General features: G+C 37.0%; 1 protein-coding gene across 1 annotated transcript in view; it reads right to left on the reverse strand.

The window, feature by feature from the left end:
• The window catches only part of Imp (IGF-II mRNA-binding protein), a 243,117-nt gene extending 235,702 nt beyond the window's left edge, over window positions 1-7,415 (reverse strand). Inside the window, exon 1 of the mRNA XM_090390190.1 lies at window positions 7,100-7,415. Within this exon, the coding sequence (XP_090246316.1) occupies window positions 7,100-7,286 (187 nt within the window). The 5' untranslated portion in view covers window positions 7,287-7,415. The remainder of the gene's footprint in view (window positions 1-7,099) is intronic.
• Window positions 7,416-12,761: the final 5,346 nt, after the last annotated feature.

A 12,761-nucleotide genomic window follows, 5' to 3' on the forward strand; every position in this document is an offset into this window, starting at 1 on the left:
ATCATTGTGATAAAGTATGTACTAACAAAAACAGCACATTTATGAGTATACTGTCTGTCTGATAGCATATGCCCACATTTCAACATCAAGAGCTAAAAATAATGAATATCAAACCCAACTCATCTCTACACACTTATTTTTACAAATATAACTGGAAACTATTCTTTTGCATATAGATTCTTCCCTGCCCAAAACATACCATAATTTTTTTTTTTTATTAAGCAACTTGCACAAGACATGCCACAGCATATTGAGCCTAGTGCCCAAGCCTCTACATCAGAGTGCATTTGGCACATCTTCATGCTGATGAAATCACCCTCACCACTAAAAGCTTGCTAACCCCTGAATATGGTAATACTAGGTAGTAGTTTGTCAAAGTAAATATTTTAGAGTGAAAATTTAAGAACTGTAGTGACATTAACAGGAATTATTCATCCTTGTAACCCTCCCCTCCCAGCATGTTAGGAAGAACACTAATCTTCTGGAATGGGTGCAAGGAAGGGCAACAAGAAAGTGACAGGAACAAAAGGGTGATCTTACAAAAAGATCACCCTTTTGTTACAAAAAGAGACTTCAGACAGATTGCAGCATCTGTAGACTAGGCACCTGTAACATGATCCAATTGAGATGTTTAAGGCTTGAATGGATTGAGCAAGCTCAACACTGGTAGAATTCTTCCTCAGATTACAACATACAGGAGGGACATAAATTCAAATTGAGGAAGGATGGCTGATTGTTGAAACCAAACTTCCACCTGTCACTGGGAAAGTAGGAGTTTGAATAAATTCAAAGAACTAGACAAATTATGGAAAAGTGATGTTTTTTTTTTTGTTTTTTTTTTTTTTTAACCAATGCTTGATGCTTTATAAGGTCGCTTTCTTGAATCATTTGCCACTACTAGTGTCATATTAAAATTGAGGATCATACATAATTATTTTATAGGCTGTAAATAATGCTGTTTAACTGTAGTCCAGATTTCAACTGATTACACACCTGCCTGCAATAAATGAACTGAAGATTGGGGTAGAGGAGTTATTTTCAAACTGCATGCAATCACACCAAGTCTTGGAGAGTCATTTTGCATCAATTACAATTTTAATCCTTTGGCTAGTGCATAAAAGTCACGTCAGCAGACAATTCACAGAATGGTACAAATGACCAAGAGAATGGCAGGTGTTAAAAAAATGCCTTTAAACAAAGATAATCACTGTGATAACAATGGATTAACTGATAGTTCTCTTAATGGAAATAACACATGAGGAAAGGATTCTTTAGAAAGTGATGATTACAGAAAATTTACTCAGATATGAAATTCTACCTTAATACCACACAAAGCTAAGTGGTCAAGGTAAAAATTCAAATAAAAGTTAGGGTTTTTTTTTTAAACCCCAAACACGAGGTATTAGAACCTATAGTACCTAGTACCATGCTTGAGTTGGAGGTTGAGAAGACAAGATATTTGTTGACGTTAGACTAATTTCTGTAGACTGAAATATTTGGGAAATATGTACAAAGGAAGGTTGTTCCGGAAAACGGCAGTTGAATGAATAAACGAGGAAGATGAAAAGTTGGTTCTGTGAGTGAAGTTGGACAGCAAATGAATGTTGGCGGCACATGTTCGGACTGTTTTGAAAGAGAGAGCGGGAATTATAGCAGCCAATTCAGAACAGTACCCACGGAAGTATTTGTAGAAAAGGGATTCAGCAGAAACAGTATGTCTATGAGACAGTGGAGACTCTGATATGAGTCATTAATTAACGTAACTGCCCTCTTCTGAGTGGAATCTACAAGCCTGAGAGGTTTTGGGGGCACCGCCCCTGACATGGGAAAAATATTCTATGGTAGGGCAGATTTGCAATTTGTACAGAGTAAACAGCTGTTTAGAAGAAAAGTAATGCAGAGAGCAAAAGAGAAAACCAAGTTTTTTAGATGCAGACAGAGGAAGCATTATTTGTAATGTGCTTGTGCCAAGAGAGATTAGAAGTCAGGATAATCCCCAAAACAGATATCTTGCCTAGAAATCTGAGTGTCACCAAAGATAAGCATAGGAGCAGAAGAATCCTTTTTGCAAAATAAAAGACAGGACTGAGTTTTAGAAGGATTGAAATCAACTAAGTTGTCTTTGCCCCACTGGAGAATTACCTGGAGATCGGCATTTAAGGAATTGGTAGTGGATATTTGAGAAGTTGAAGCTGACTGAGCAGGGCTAGGTTTCTCAAACTGGAATGCAATGTGCTATCATCAGCAAAACTATGGATGGGATTTCTGGTCAATGGAAGGTCATTAATATACAAAAGGAAAAGAACTGAACCTTGGGGGACACCAGCATTACTGGAGAAGTTAGAAGACAGCCATCTACCATCACCCTCAGTGAGCAGTCAGAGAGAAAACTGGATAACCAATTACAAAAACAAAAAATTATAATTTTTCCCCGCTTTAACTGTTGTGTGAAAAATTCTGCACATTGTTGCATTTTTATTGAAAATACACATACACAAAAAACAAATTCTTATACAATTAATTTTTTCTAGCTTATTCTGTTCAGTACAAAATATCTTTTGGCTTAAGAGAATTTATGTACAATTCAGTACGAAAAACTTCAAGACAAAAGATATTTTATACTAATGTGAATGAACAAAATAAAGCTCATATTTAAAGTGTTATATGCAGGCCCGTACTTACACTTCTCAGGGCCCGAGGCACTAAGCTCTTACAGGACCCAGAGTCCAAACCAAAAAAAAAAAACCTCGCATATATAAATATAATCAGAAAAAAACTATTTTTACCAATCTGTTTAAAACACAAATGTTGCAATACAAAGATCACTTTAAAAATTTGAGAAGCCATGCAAGGATCCCCTCCATGGTGAGGCCCAAGGCTAGTGCCTCATACACCTGTTTATAAGTACAGCCCTGGTCTTATGTATAAACTAGGACTATCACGTAATATATACATATCATATGGTGTTCTGCCAATTCCTTACCCATTCTAAAGCACTGTTCATCAAAAATGGGTTGAAAACCCTGTTCTAGGAAACTTACTACCAACAGAATGGGGGCCAGTCCCACAGCTTCAATGTCAGGGAAGTCTCACACAAGAAGTTCAAGAATAAATGGACAGATATGAGATCAACACACTTTAAAGCATCAATTGAATGATATTCAAAACAGGAGTCCCGATCTACCCTCCTCCAGGGATATCACAGATAGTTTCAACACCTGGTTACTAAACAAAGGAATACCGAAGGAGGTTGCATTTATTAATATGAACACTGCCATGCTGACCAAAGCAATCCAGAGGACATGCCAGATCACTTCAAATACAAAGTATGATGACTGGGCATACTAATCTTCTGGATCAATAGAGGGGGCCCCCACCAAATCAGTATGTAACAAAACACTTGCTTGTGTATACAAGGAAAATGATGTACATATAGGATGCATAATGACAGAGAAAAAAAAAAATAATAATAATAATAATAATAATAATAATAATACACACATACAGAAACTTAATGGAAGGAAAAATAGAAGGCAAAGTCTTGGACAATCACGGATAGGGAACATGGAGGAAAGGACTGGGTCAAGTACAAAGAACTTGCAATATTGGCCGAGAAGAGTGGGGATCCTTGGTAGGCCACCTGGAAGGACATGGCACATGACGGATGGGCTGTGTGTATCTCATTACCTTGTTTAATTCTAAAAGCAATCCCAGTAACAATGAGTTATTGTCACTTGTTTTTTTTAGATGTAGAAGCAAAAAGAAATTGGGGAGACATAAGGTGGAGAATGCCTGTATTAAAAATTGATAAACAAGTAGAGAACTTTAAAAAGAACAAATGATATAATAGAAGAAATATATATTTAAAAAAAAAAACCATAATTATGGCACTTTCAAAAACTGACCAAAAAGAGCATTGCAAGTGGGGAAGTGCAACTCCCCTTGGAGGCTATTATTCAATAATTTTGGTAGATAATGGATTTCTTAGCTTTTTTTACAGTATTTGTGAAAGCTGAAAACATGAACACTTACAGTGTATTATGTTTGTCTATTTAGCATCTTCAACCTTTCTTTGCATGCTACTAAAAAGCATGAAAATTTTTTAAAAAATGTATTAAAACATATCTTGAATATTTCTGTATAAATGTAATACTACCATAAAAACAATGCTGTTGAATGAAATTTGATACCATGTTCAGAGCTGGAGCTAGCATTTGTGGTGCCCAACGCAAAACCTCATAACTGCAATTCATATCTAAGATAATTATTTTTCATAAAGCACAAGACTACACATAAGATTCACTAGCAAACAGGTCAGCACTATTGCACCATGTTTGTTCATAGTGAACTACCGAAGTGGATAATTGGCATTTTAATTGCATCTCAATTTGAATTGTGAATACCTTCACGAGTTTCCATGATATTACACTACCTCGAATAAGTAATGCTTCACCAATGGAAAAGACTACTTTATTCGCGGCAAATACGACGACCACCACCACCCAGACTGCACTGGCACAGCACTGTTTTAAGGCTTGGCCTCTCCTCAGTGAGTGGGTAGGTATCCTGGTGTTGCAATCATGACAATCCAGTTATGAAGTTAACTCCACAATATAAGAGATGGCTGATTGTGTGCAACAGTATAAATTAAAGTGATTATTTTGCATAAATAACTACGAACAAATCAAGGTGCAATGGCACTAACCCATTCACTGGTGGATCTTACATGCAGTCTCATGCTTTATGCAAAATAATCACCTTAGTTTATACCATTGCACACTACCAGGCATCTCTCATATTGCGGATTGATTGATTTGGTAGTTGTTGGCGCATCGGCTTCTGTGGCCATATTGCACCGCCCAAGGTTTTTGCAGTACTTTGATCCAAGCCCGAGGCGGGAATCGAACCCGCGGCCTTTGGGTTGCTGGGCAGGTACCTCATATTGCGGAGTTAAACTTCGTAACTGGATTGTCATGAATGCAACACCAAGGTACCTATTCGCCCACCAGGAAAGGCCAACAAGTCTTGGAACAGTGCCATCTGGGTGGTGGTATCTGCCGAGAATAAGTAACATTAGTCTTTTCCATTGGTGAAGTGTTACTTATTCGAAGTAGTGTAATACTGTTGAAACTTGTGAAGGTATTCACAATACGAGATACAATTAAAACAATATGCCAATTATCTACTTCTGCAGTTCACTAAGAAAAAAAAAAAAAAAAAAACAACATGGTGCAATGGCACTAACCCGTTCACTACTAATTTGTATTTACTTTAACACACACATGCAGTAACACATATAGCAGTGCCACCTGTGGCAAGTGAGCACTTGCCACAGGTGGCACTGCTATATGTGTTATGGTCGTGTTGAACACAAGGTATTGATTACTGTATCAATGAGGAAAGCAGATGAACAAAAAAAAAAAAAAACTGAGGGCTATGCCCATTCTAATAAATGCTAGCAACCACTATCTGTATAAACTGGTATCCCCATATCAAAGTAACTTGTGTAGAAGGCTTTGATAATTCATATAGTATAGTACTGAAGTACTGTGTTCCACAAAACATTGTCATTGCTGTTAGATACCATGAGGGTCTAATTTGGCCCAAATTAAAGTTCAATTCAACCATAAAATCTGCCATTGTTTGTATACTACAAGAAATTCAGTTATAAGAGTCAAGAAAGATAAAAAGCAATTCACAAAAGCTTATCTTAGAATCTGCATGGGAGTACAGTAAAAATTGTCCTTACCCAACCAGCTTCTAAAATAAACAGTTTGGAAAGGATGGATAATGTGGTAAAGAACAGATTCACCAAGCTATGGAAAGGTTGCTTCAGTCTATGGGGGTTTATCTCGGGCACATTCTACATGAATGTTTCATGTTCCGATTAAATACCTAACATGAAAAACATAACTAGCGAAGTATGGTGTAGGAGAGAATTACTGATACTTATTTAATTACTGATATCTATACCATTAATAAGATAAACTAAGGCAAATGCAATTCTGAAAGCATAATTAAGAGAAAGTTAAATTTTATGCATGGTTAAAAACAACTAGCGGCTACAGATACAGTATTAGACTCCCTGATTACGGTTGAGCGCGATTTCGCTTAAACACAGTTTATTTGCTACGTTAAGAACTAAAAATACTCACTTTTACCACTCAGAGGAACCTAAGCAATATGGTAGGAGATTAATAAAAATCTCGAGTCCCTTCTCCTCCCCCCAACAAGGAATTCAACGGTCACTCCCCTATTCCCAAAGGAATGGGAACTCGGCAACAAAAGGGGTTAACAGCGATAAATAAGACAGCAGATAAAGGATAGAAGCATTCTTTCAGTCATGCGATTTCTGAAAGCATAATTAAGGGAAAGTTGGGTTTTATGCAATGCTTGAACCAGTCTAGTGCATTTTATTTTTGGGAATTATCAATAACACATATGAACGCAACTTTGGGATTTAAGACTTGACCACAAACATTATTCATTTGCGAGAGAGAGATGGAGGAAAGAAAGATCAAGTTTCTCAGTTGAAAAGAACTCCTTTATATCACACCACTGAATAGTCCAATTACAAGTTTAGGGAAAAGTTTAAAAAAAAAAATTGATAAATAGAAACTGCTCTGTGATGAAATTTATAATACAAAATAAATAAAAAATATATACAAGAAACACAAAAATCATCCAATGCTTATCAATTTAATATTTCCCATTCCCTTATATCCGCAAGATAATGCTTACTAAAAGTACCGATGATCCTATTTAAACTTGAAATTCAGCGATAAAGAAACAGGATATTTATCACCACTTTCTCATAACACTATAACTGTAACGGTACCCTGATGTCTCATAACAAGGCATTATTAGAAATACAACACTTATAATGAAAGTCAACCCATACTCATTTTGCACTACACATGCCGGCCACTGACCACGCCGACATTCAGATTCGGCGCCATTTTGAACAAACGAAAGCTTCTTCACTTAGCAGCAATAAAACAAAAGTAATTGTTTCAAGTGATTGGAAGAGATCATCACCATCATAAATCAATCATAACTTGGTTAATTCGCATCGCAAGAACTGTTATAAAATACTTACCATTTAAAGTTTCGATGGCCTTTTCAGCTGAAGCTTGATCAGGACAGTCCACAAAAGCGTACCCACCTTTCTTCACAAGTATAGCCTTAGGAATGATGCCGGATTGGTCATGAAGTAACTCTCGCAAAGTTCCTTCATTGACGTCTGATGGTAAGTTTCCGAAATACAGCTTATTCGTGTTCGTCATATTTACACGTATTCTGCAGCAATCGTTCAAAAAAAAACACGACTAGGGGGAGGAAGTACAATAACTGTGGGGATGAAACTAAAACGACACAAACGGTAACAGCCAAAAGCAACCGCCCTCCTTTTCGGAGTGGTCCAAAATGTGGTTCCCACGTGTTCATTAACTGAGTCACGTGATTGCTTTCTTTCCCGCCTTAGCGTCACACATGCGCGATGTGTAAACACTGTATATAATTCTCGTCTGTATTTATATTTAAATAACTCCAGGTTTATTGTGCAAAGATGCATTTAAGTGGCAATAGCTTGCAATTTTTTAATGATTTTGTTATTTATGCACAATATACCTTAAGCATAAAGCGAATTAAAACTAACGAATAGACGCGAGCCTTGAAAAATAATTGTGTATGAGTAGCCAATTAGAGAATAGCAACTCGTCAATCGTTGATAGCCACTCATAGATAGAAGACTCTATGGCGCTAATGCTTCTGTATGATAACAAATTAACTTTGGTGCCTTGGTAGCAATTTTCGTAGAATAAAAAAATATTTTATCAAATGATAGATTAATAAATGTTGATACAACAGTTGCTTATATAAATACCAATGGTCAGCATTTTATAATGTAGCGTTACTGTCCAACTCGCACAACCTTTGTTGTACGAGTTGGAACTATTGATTCACCAGGTGTCTTAAAGCAAAGCTTCGTTGAAATAAGCAATATTTAAAAACGAAATTTTTAGGATATGGACAATTATATCAAAAGAAAAATACACATTCATTGTATTTTATTATATCTGGTACTTTTAACGCGAAGTCAGAAGACGCCTAGTATTCATAACTCAACTCGAATAATATTTGCTTCCTGATTAGGAGAATCGACAAATGGATGCGAAGAGCATGGTTTACGCATTCACCTATAGGGGGCTTTAAAATAGCTTACTACCACAAAACAAAAATGAATTTTTGACTCCATTTAGATTGTTACAGAACGAATTATTTAAATACTTAGTTTGGAGAGCTAAAGCATTATTCAAATACTTCAGTTCGCCTTCTCTTCCCTCGTGTGCAGCACAGTTAGTAGGATCGCCGTCTTCCCCATACCGGGTGGAAAGAGCCCAGGTTCCAATCCTGTCCATGACGTGAGGAATTTTTTCACAACACGGCTAAATTAGTACATTGTACTAATCAGTGTTTTGCTGTAAAAATTCACAACAAATTCCCACTTCCAAGAAAACTGGTATCTATACACAAAATTTTTCAGCTAAATTTTACTTCAGTAGCGCGCACGGAAATTTTGTTTCTTGGAGGGGGCACTAGTACTTTCCACACTGGCAGCTTTTACAAGCGTCATCACGCGCCAGTAAAATTAAATAAATTTTCTGTTTATACTCCAAAACGACTGCAATACTCAGAGGAATTCACAAGATACACAGAATACAAGAAATAGCATCATATTTAATACTCATACAGTCTTGAACTACAGTCACTCAAAGCACGTGTACTTATTTACCCTCGTGCCTGCCCACTCGGCCAAAGCATTATATAAGATAAAAGAATGTTCTGGGACGATTAAAGTCCCCCACTCCCCGTAAATGCACCTATGATTTACTTGCATAATGATCGTACTAAGTGGTTGTTTTTTCTTTCCTTTTCAATCAATCGCCGATAAAATACCTTTTGATCGAATATCAGTGTACCACCGTAATTCCAAATCCTCTAAATTCTAGGGCTCTGAGCAACCTCTGCTTAAGGCTGAATCAGTCACTATATGCTCAAATGATATGCACAGTGGCATATCATCCCGGGATGCAGCTGAGCACAAGCGAACCCAAATGGAAAAGAGAAAATTACAATAAAATAAACTACGTTGCACCTGGGCTCATGATGACATGCCACCATTAAGTTCTCAAAGGTTTCTCAATCTATACATTATGGAACAAAAAACCCAGAATTCCAGGAGAAAAATCCCTATAACTCTATCTGGAATTGACTAACTGTTCCCGAACTTGGAAAGTCACTCAAAACTGCCATTGATGATAATAAATGATAAAAAAGAACAAAATTGTATACAGGAAACTAAAAACTTCAATTAAAAATAAGCAATAAAGATAAAATTGACTTGCCCTTCAGGGTGGAATAGTTATAATGGCCGTCATCCCACACACTCGGCGTCCGAATCTTGTCAATGGCTCCAGTTATTTTTATGGGCTTTTTTCACGATAGCTCTTTTAGTCGTCCTTAGGCAGGTGTTGCATTTTTTTTTTCTCTCGGAAATTGAAACTCGGATTTTTCATTCCACAGACAGCAAACTAACTGAAGAGTAGACGCCATTACAGACACAACGTATTGACGGCCTTTGGCGCTAAACACACACCAAACTTAAACTAGCAATTGAATTATCTGACTAGGTTCAGCCCCAGAGACGACAATAAAATACACTTCTGTGACTATCATCTCTCCTGGAACAAGAATATTTTGAAATATCGACATTGGGTATCTATAAAGTCTTCAAAAAGTATAGTGAAATACTACTTCCAGAATGGTGTCAGGGACAGTGGTACATACTACGTGTGCTACCATTATTGTAAATTATAAAATCAGCTTACTTTTAAATAATGCACTGTTTTTAAAGATATTATTATTATTATTATTATTATCAGCCATATGGTGCAAGGAAGACTGAGGATTATGCTGCACCAGCCAAAAAAAAACATTCCCGAGTTACCCTGAGAGAGAGGGAAGTAGAAAGGAATCACCAAGGAAGAGAAGAATGATGATATCCAACTCAGGGCCCTGGGTGCGCCAAACCCATACTCACCAGATGCAAGCCCTGAGGATATTTCAAATACATGTAAAATTCCATTTTACGTGATGGTAACGCATTACAGAAACTCGTGTTAAGAGTGTACAGTGGCTGCTCAAATGATTCTAAGTTCCACTGGTGTAATGACAATATGGCAGTATACAATATCATGCAAACGATGAAAAAAAAATAAAAATTATGATATTAGGGTCACCCGTAAATGATTACATCTACCCATATATTTTATTTTTTCTGTAAATTACATGTGTTCTCTGGTCGATTTGCCTGTTTTGCTGGATGGAAAAACCACAGTTTCTGAGGGAAAATACCATGCTATCTATGCATGAGACACTAACTCAGTCACGAAGTGAAAAAAAACCATAAAAAAAATTAAAAAAAACAGTCGATGACGCGGAAACGCGTACAAAATACCGCCGTACTCATCTACAGATTATACATTTTAAATATATACTATTTAATTGAATCACTTAACATCAGAAATGCTCTGAAATATCTGTTATATGAACAAATTTCTGAAATATTTACAACGAAAAAAAAAACGGCAACAAAAATAGTGTAATTTCATAGATGCGTTCTACTCATTATATGGCTGCTTGCATAAAATTTTGCAAAATCTCAGGGCAATTTGCGCAATTTAGGAGCACTCCAATATCGACTACAACCTATGGTTTGATCTCTTTCTCAAGATGAAAGAAGACTTTTGAAAAAGATACTTTCACCATACACAAGACATCCCAAAAGCAGTGGATATCAGCAACACTAAATTGCAGACGGTGTCATTGCCTTTCATGTGTACAAGAAGACGTTACAGAGATGAAAGGAATTACATTAAAGATATGTAAGAATTATCAAAGAATGGTAATTTTAATTTCATATCGCTGATAATTATTATCAAAACTATGGAAAGTACAGATAATACACAACGTTTAATCAAACATTCGGTGAAAGTTTCAAAAATTAATTTTATTCATTGGTAAGTGTTTACATTTAATTTTCTTCAATATAATATTCTTGTACATCTACATCGTCCTGTTGAAGTAGCCTACCATTTCGCTATTTCTGGGTTCCCTTTTGGCGGAATCCTTCTCTCAAGCCCTAGTGGGTAGTACAGTTGGTAGGCCCGCTGTCCTCCACACACCGAATGGAAAAGAACTGAGTCGCGTCCCGTCGATAACATGAGGAAGTTTTATGGGCCTCTTTTCACAACGTGGCGTCGATCTCAGGCGAGAGTATAATGTTTTTTCTCGCAAAAACTCGGGTTTTTATTCCAGCAAACAGAAATCGACCATAGAACATACATGATTTACAAACAATATATACGGAGCGATAAGGCTTTAATCGCTGACGCTCCTAAAAGGGTACAAAAACAACAACCTTCTCTCAACCATTTCAGAACTCCTCAATACATTGTTCGACAAAATTAACAGAACATATAGAAAACGTGTTATAACTCATTGTTGTTTTCTGTGTTCATTAATGATATTGATGATGGTATATCAGGCTTAATGTCCAAATTTGCAGACGATACAAAGGTCGGCAGAGTTGTTAATGACAGTACGCTGCTGCAACAGGATCTAGAAAAGTTGAGCAGATGGGCTGAGAGGTCGCAACTGAACTTTAACATTGACAAATGTAAAGTACTGCATATGTGAAGCACTGTGTGGTACTACACTGACAGTGATAGAGAGTGAAAAGGAGCTGGGGATAACGGTGCAAGCAGATATGAAGTTTTCTGAGCAGTGCAGATGGTCTGCAAGAGTAGCTCATGGTGTCTTGTCAATGATATACAGGAATTTTTCTAGCAGGGATAAGGAGGTGATTATTCCTTGTATAAGGCAATGGTCAGGCCACACTTTGAGTACTGTATACAGATCTGGAGGTCTCATTTTAAGAAGGATGTAGAGCTGTTGGAACGAGTACAGAGAAGGGCAATAAGATTAGTGAATGAAACAAAGCGTTGCCCTTACGAAGAAAAGCTTAAGTTTTGCAGATTACAGTGTCTGGAGACTAGGCACCCGTGGGGTGATCTGATTGAGATGTGTAAAGCCTTGAGCATGCTTTACACACCTCAGTTTGAACGTGCTCAATGCTGATGGGATTCTTCCTCTTGCTCAGAAAAATCGCCTGAGAGGGCATAAATTCAAATTGAGGAAAGACAATTGTAGGATAGATGTGCGGAAGTTTGGCTTTAGCCAGCGGGTGGTTGATTGCTGGAACAAACTTCCATCTGTCGTTGTAGAAGTTGATAGCTTAAACAGATTCAAGGAAGAACTGGACAAACATTTGGACCAAGTGGATGGGTGATATAAGGGGGGGGGGTTGGCGGATGCTATATAAACTTGCTTTCTTGCATCATGTGCCCTTACTAATGTTAATGCTAACTCGTGCAGCTTGCGATGAAATGGGACCAAATTTGATATGTTGGTATACCATAGAATAACGATGAAATAAGGAGAGGGAAAGAAATTTCGGACAAGCATAAGAGACATTTATAGGGGTTGTATAAGAATTGTACAACCACGTTGTATGGTATCTTTACATACAATAAAGATTAATTTATTAAAAAACATATCACATTACAGAACTCGATACAAGATGCTCTAAACTATGGCCACGTGACATCAGTACGGCGCATGATCCCCCAAATGGCTAA

The sequence above is a fragment of the Mastigoproctus giganteus genome, chromosome 2 (assembly GCF_048544385.1).
Source record: "Mastigoproctus giganteus isolate SK-2022 chromosome 2, ASM4854438v1, whole genome shotgun sequence".
NCBI classification, from domain to species: Eukaryota; Metazoa; Arthropoda; class Arachnida; order Uropygi; family Thelyphonidae; genus Mastigoproctus; species Mastigoproctus giganteus.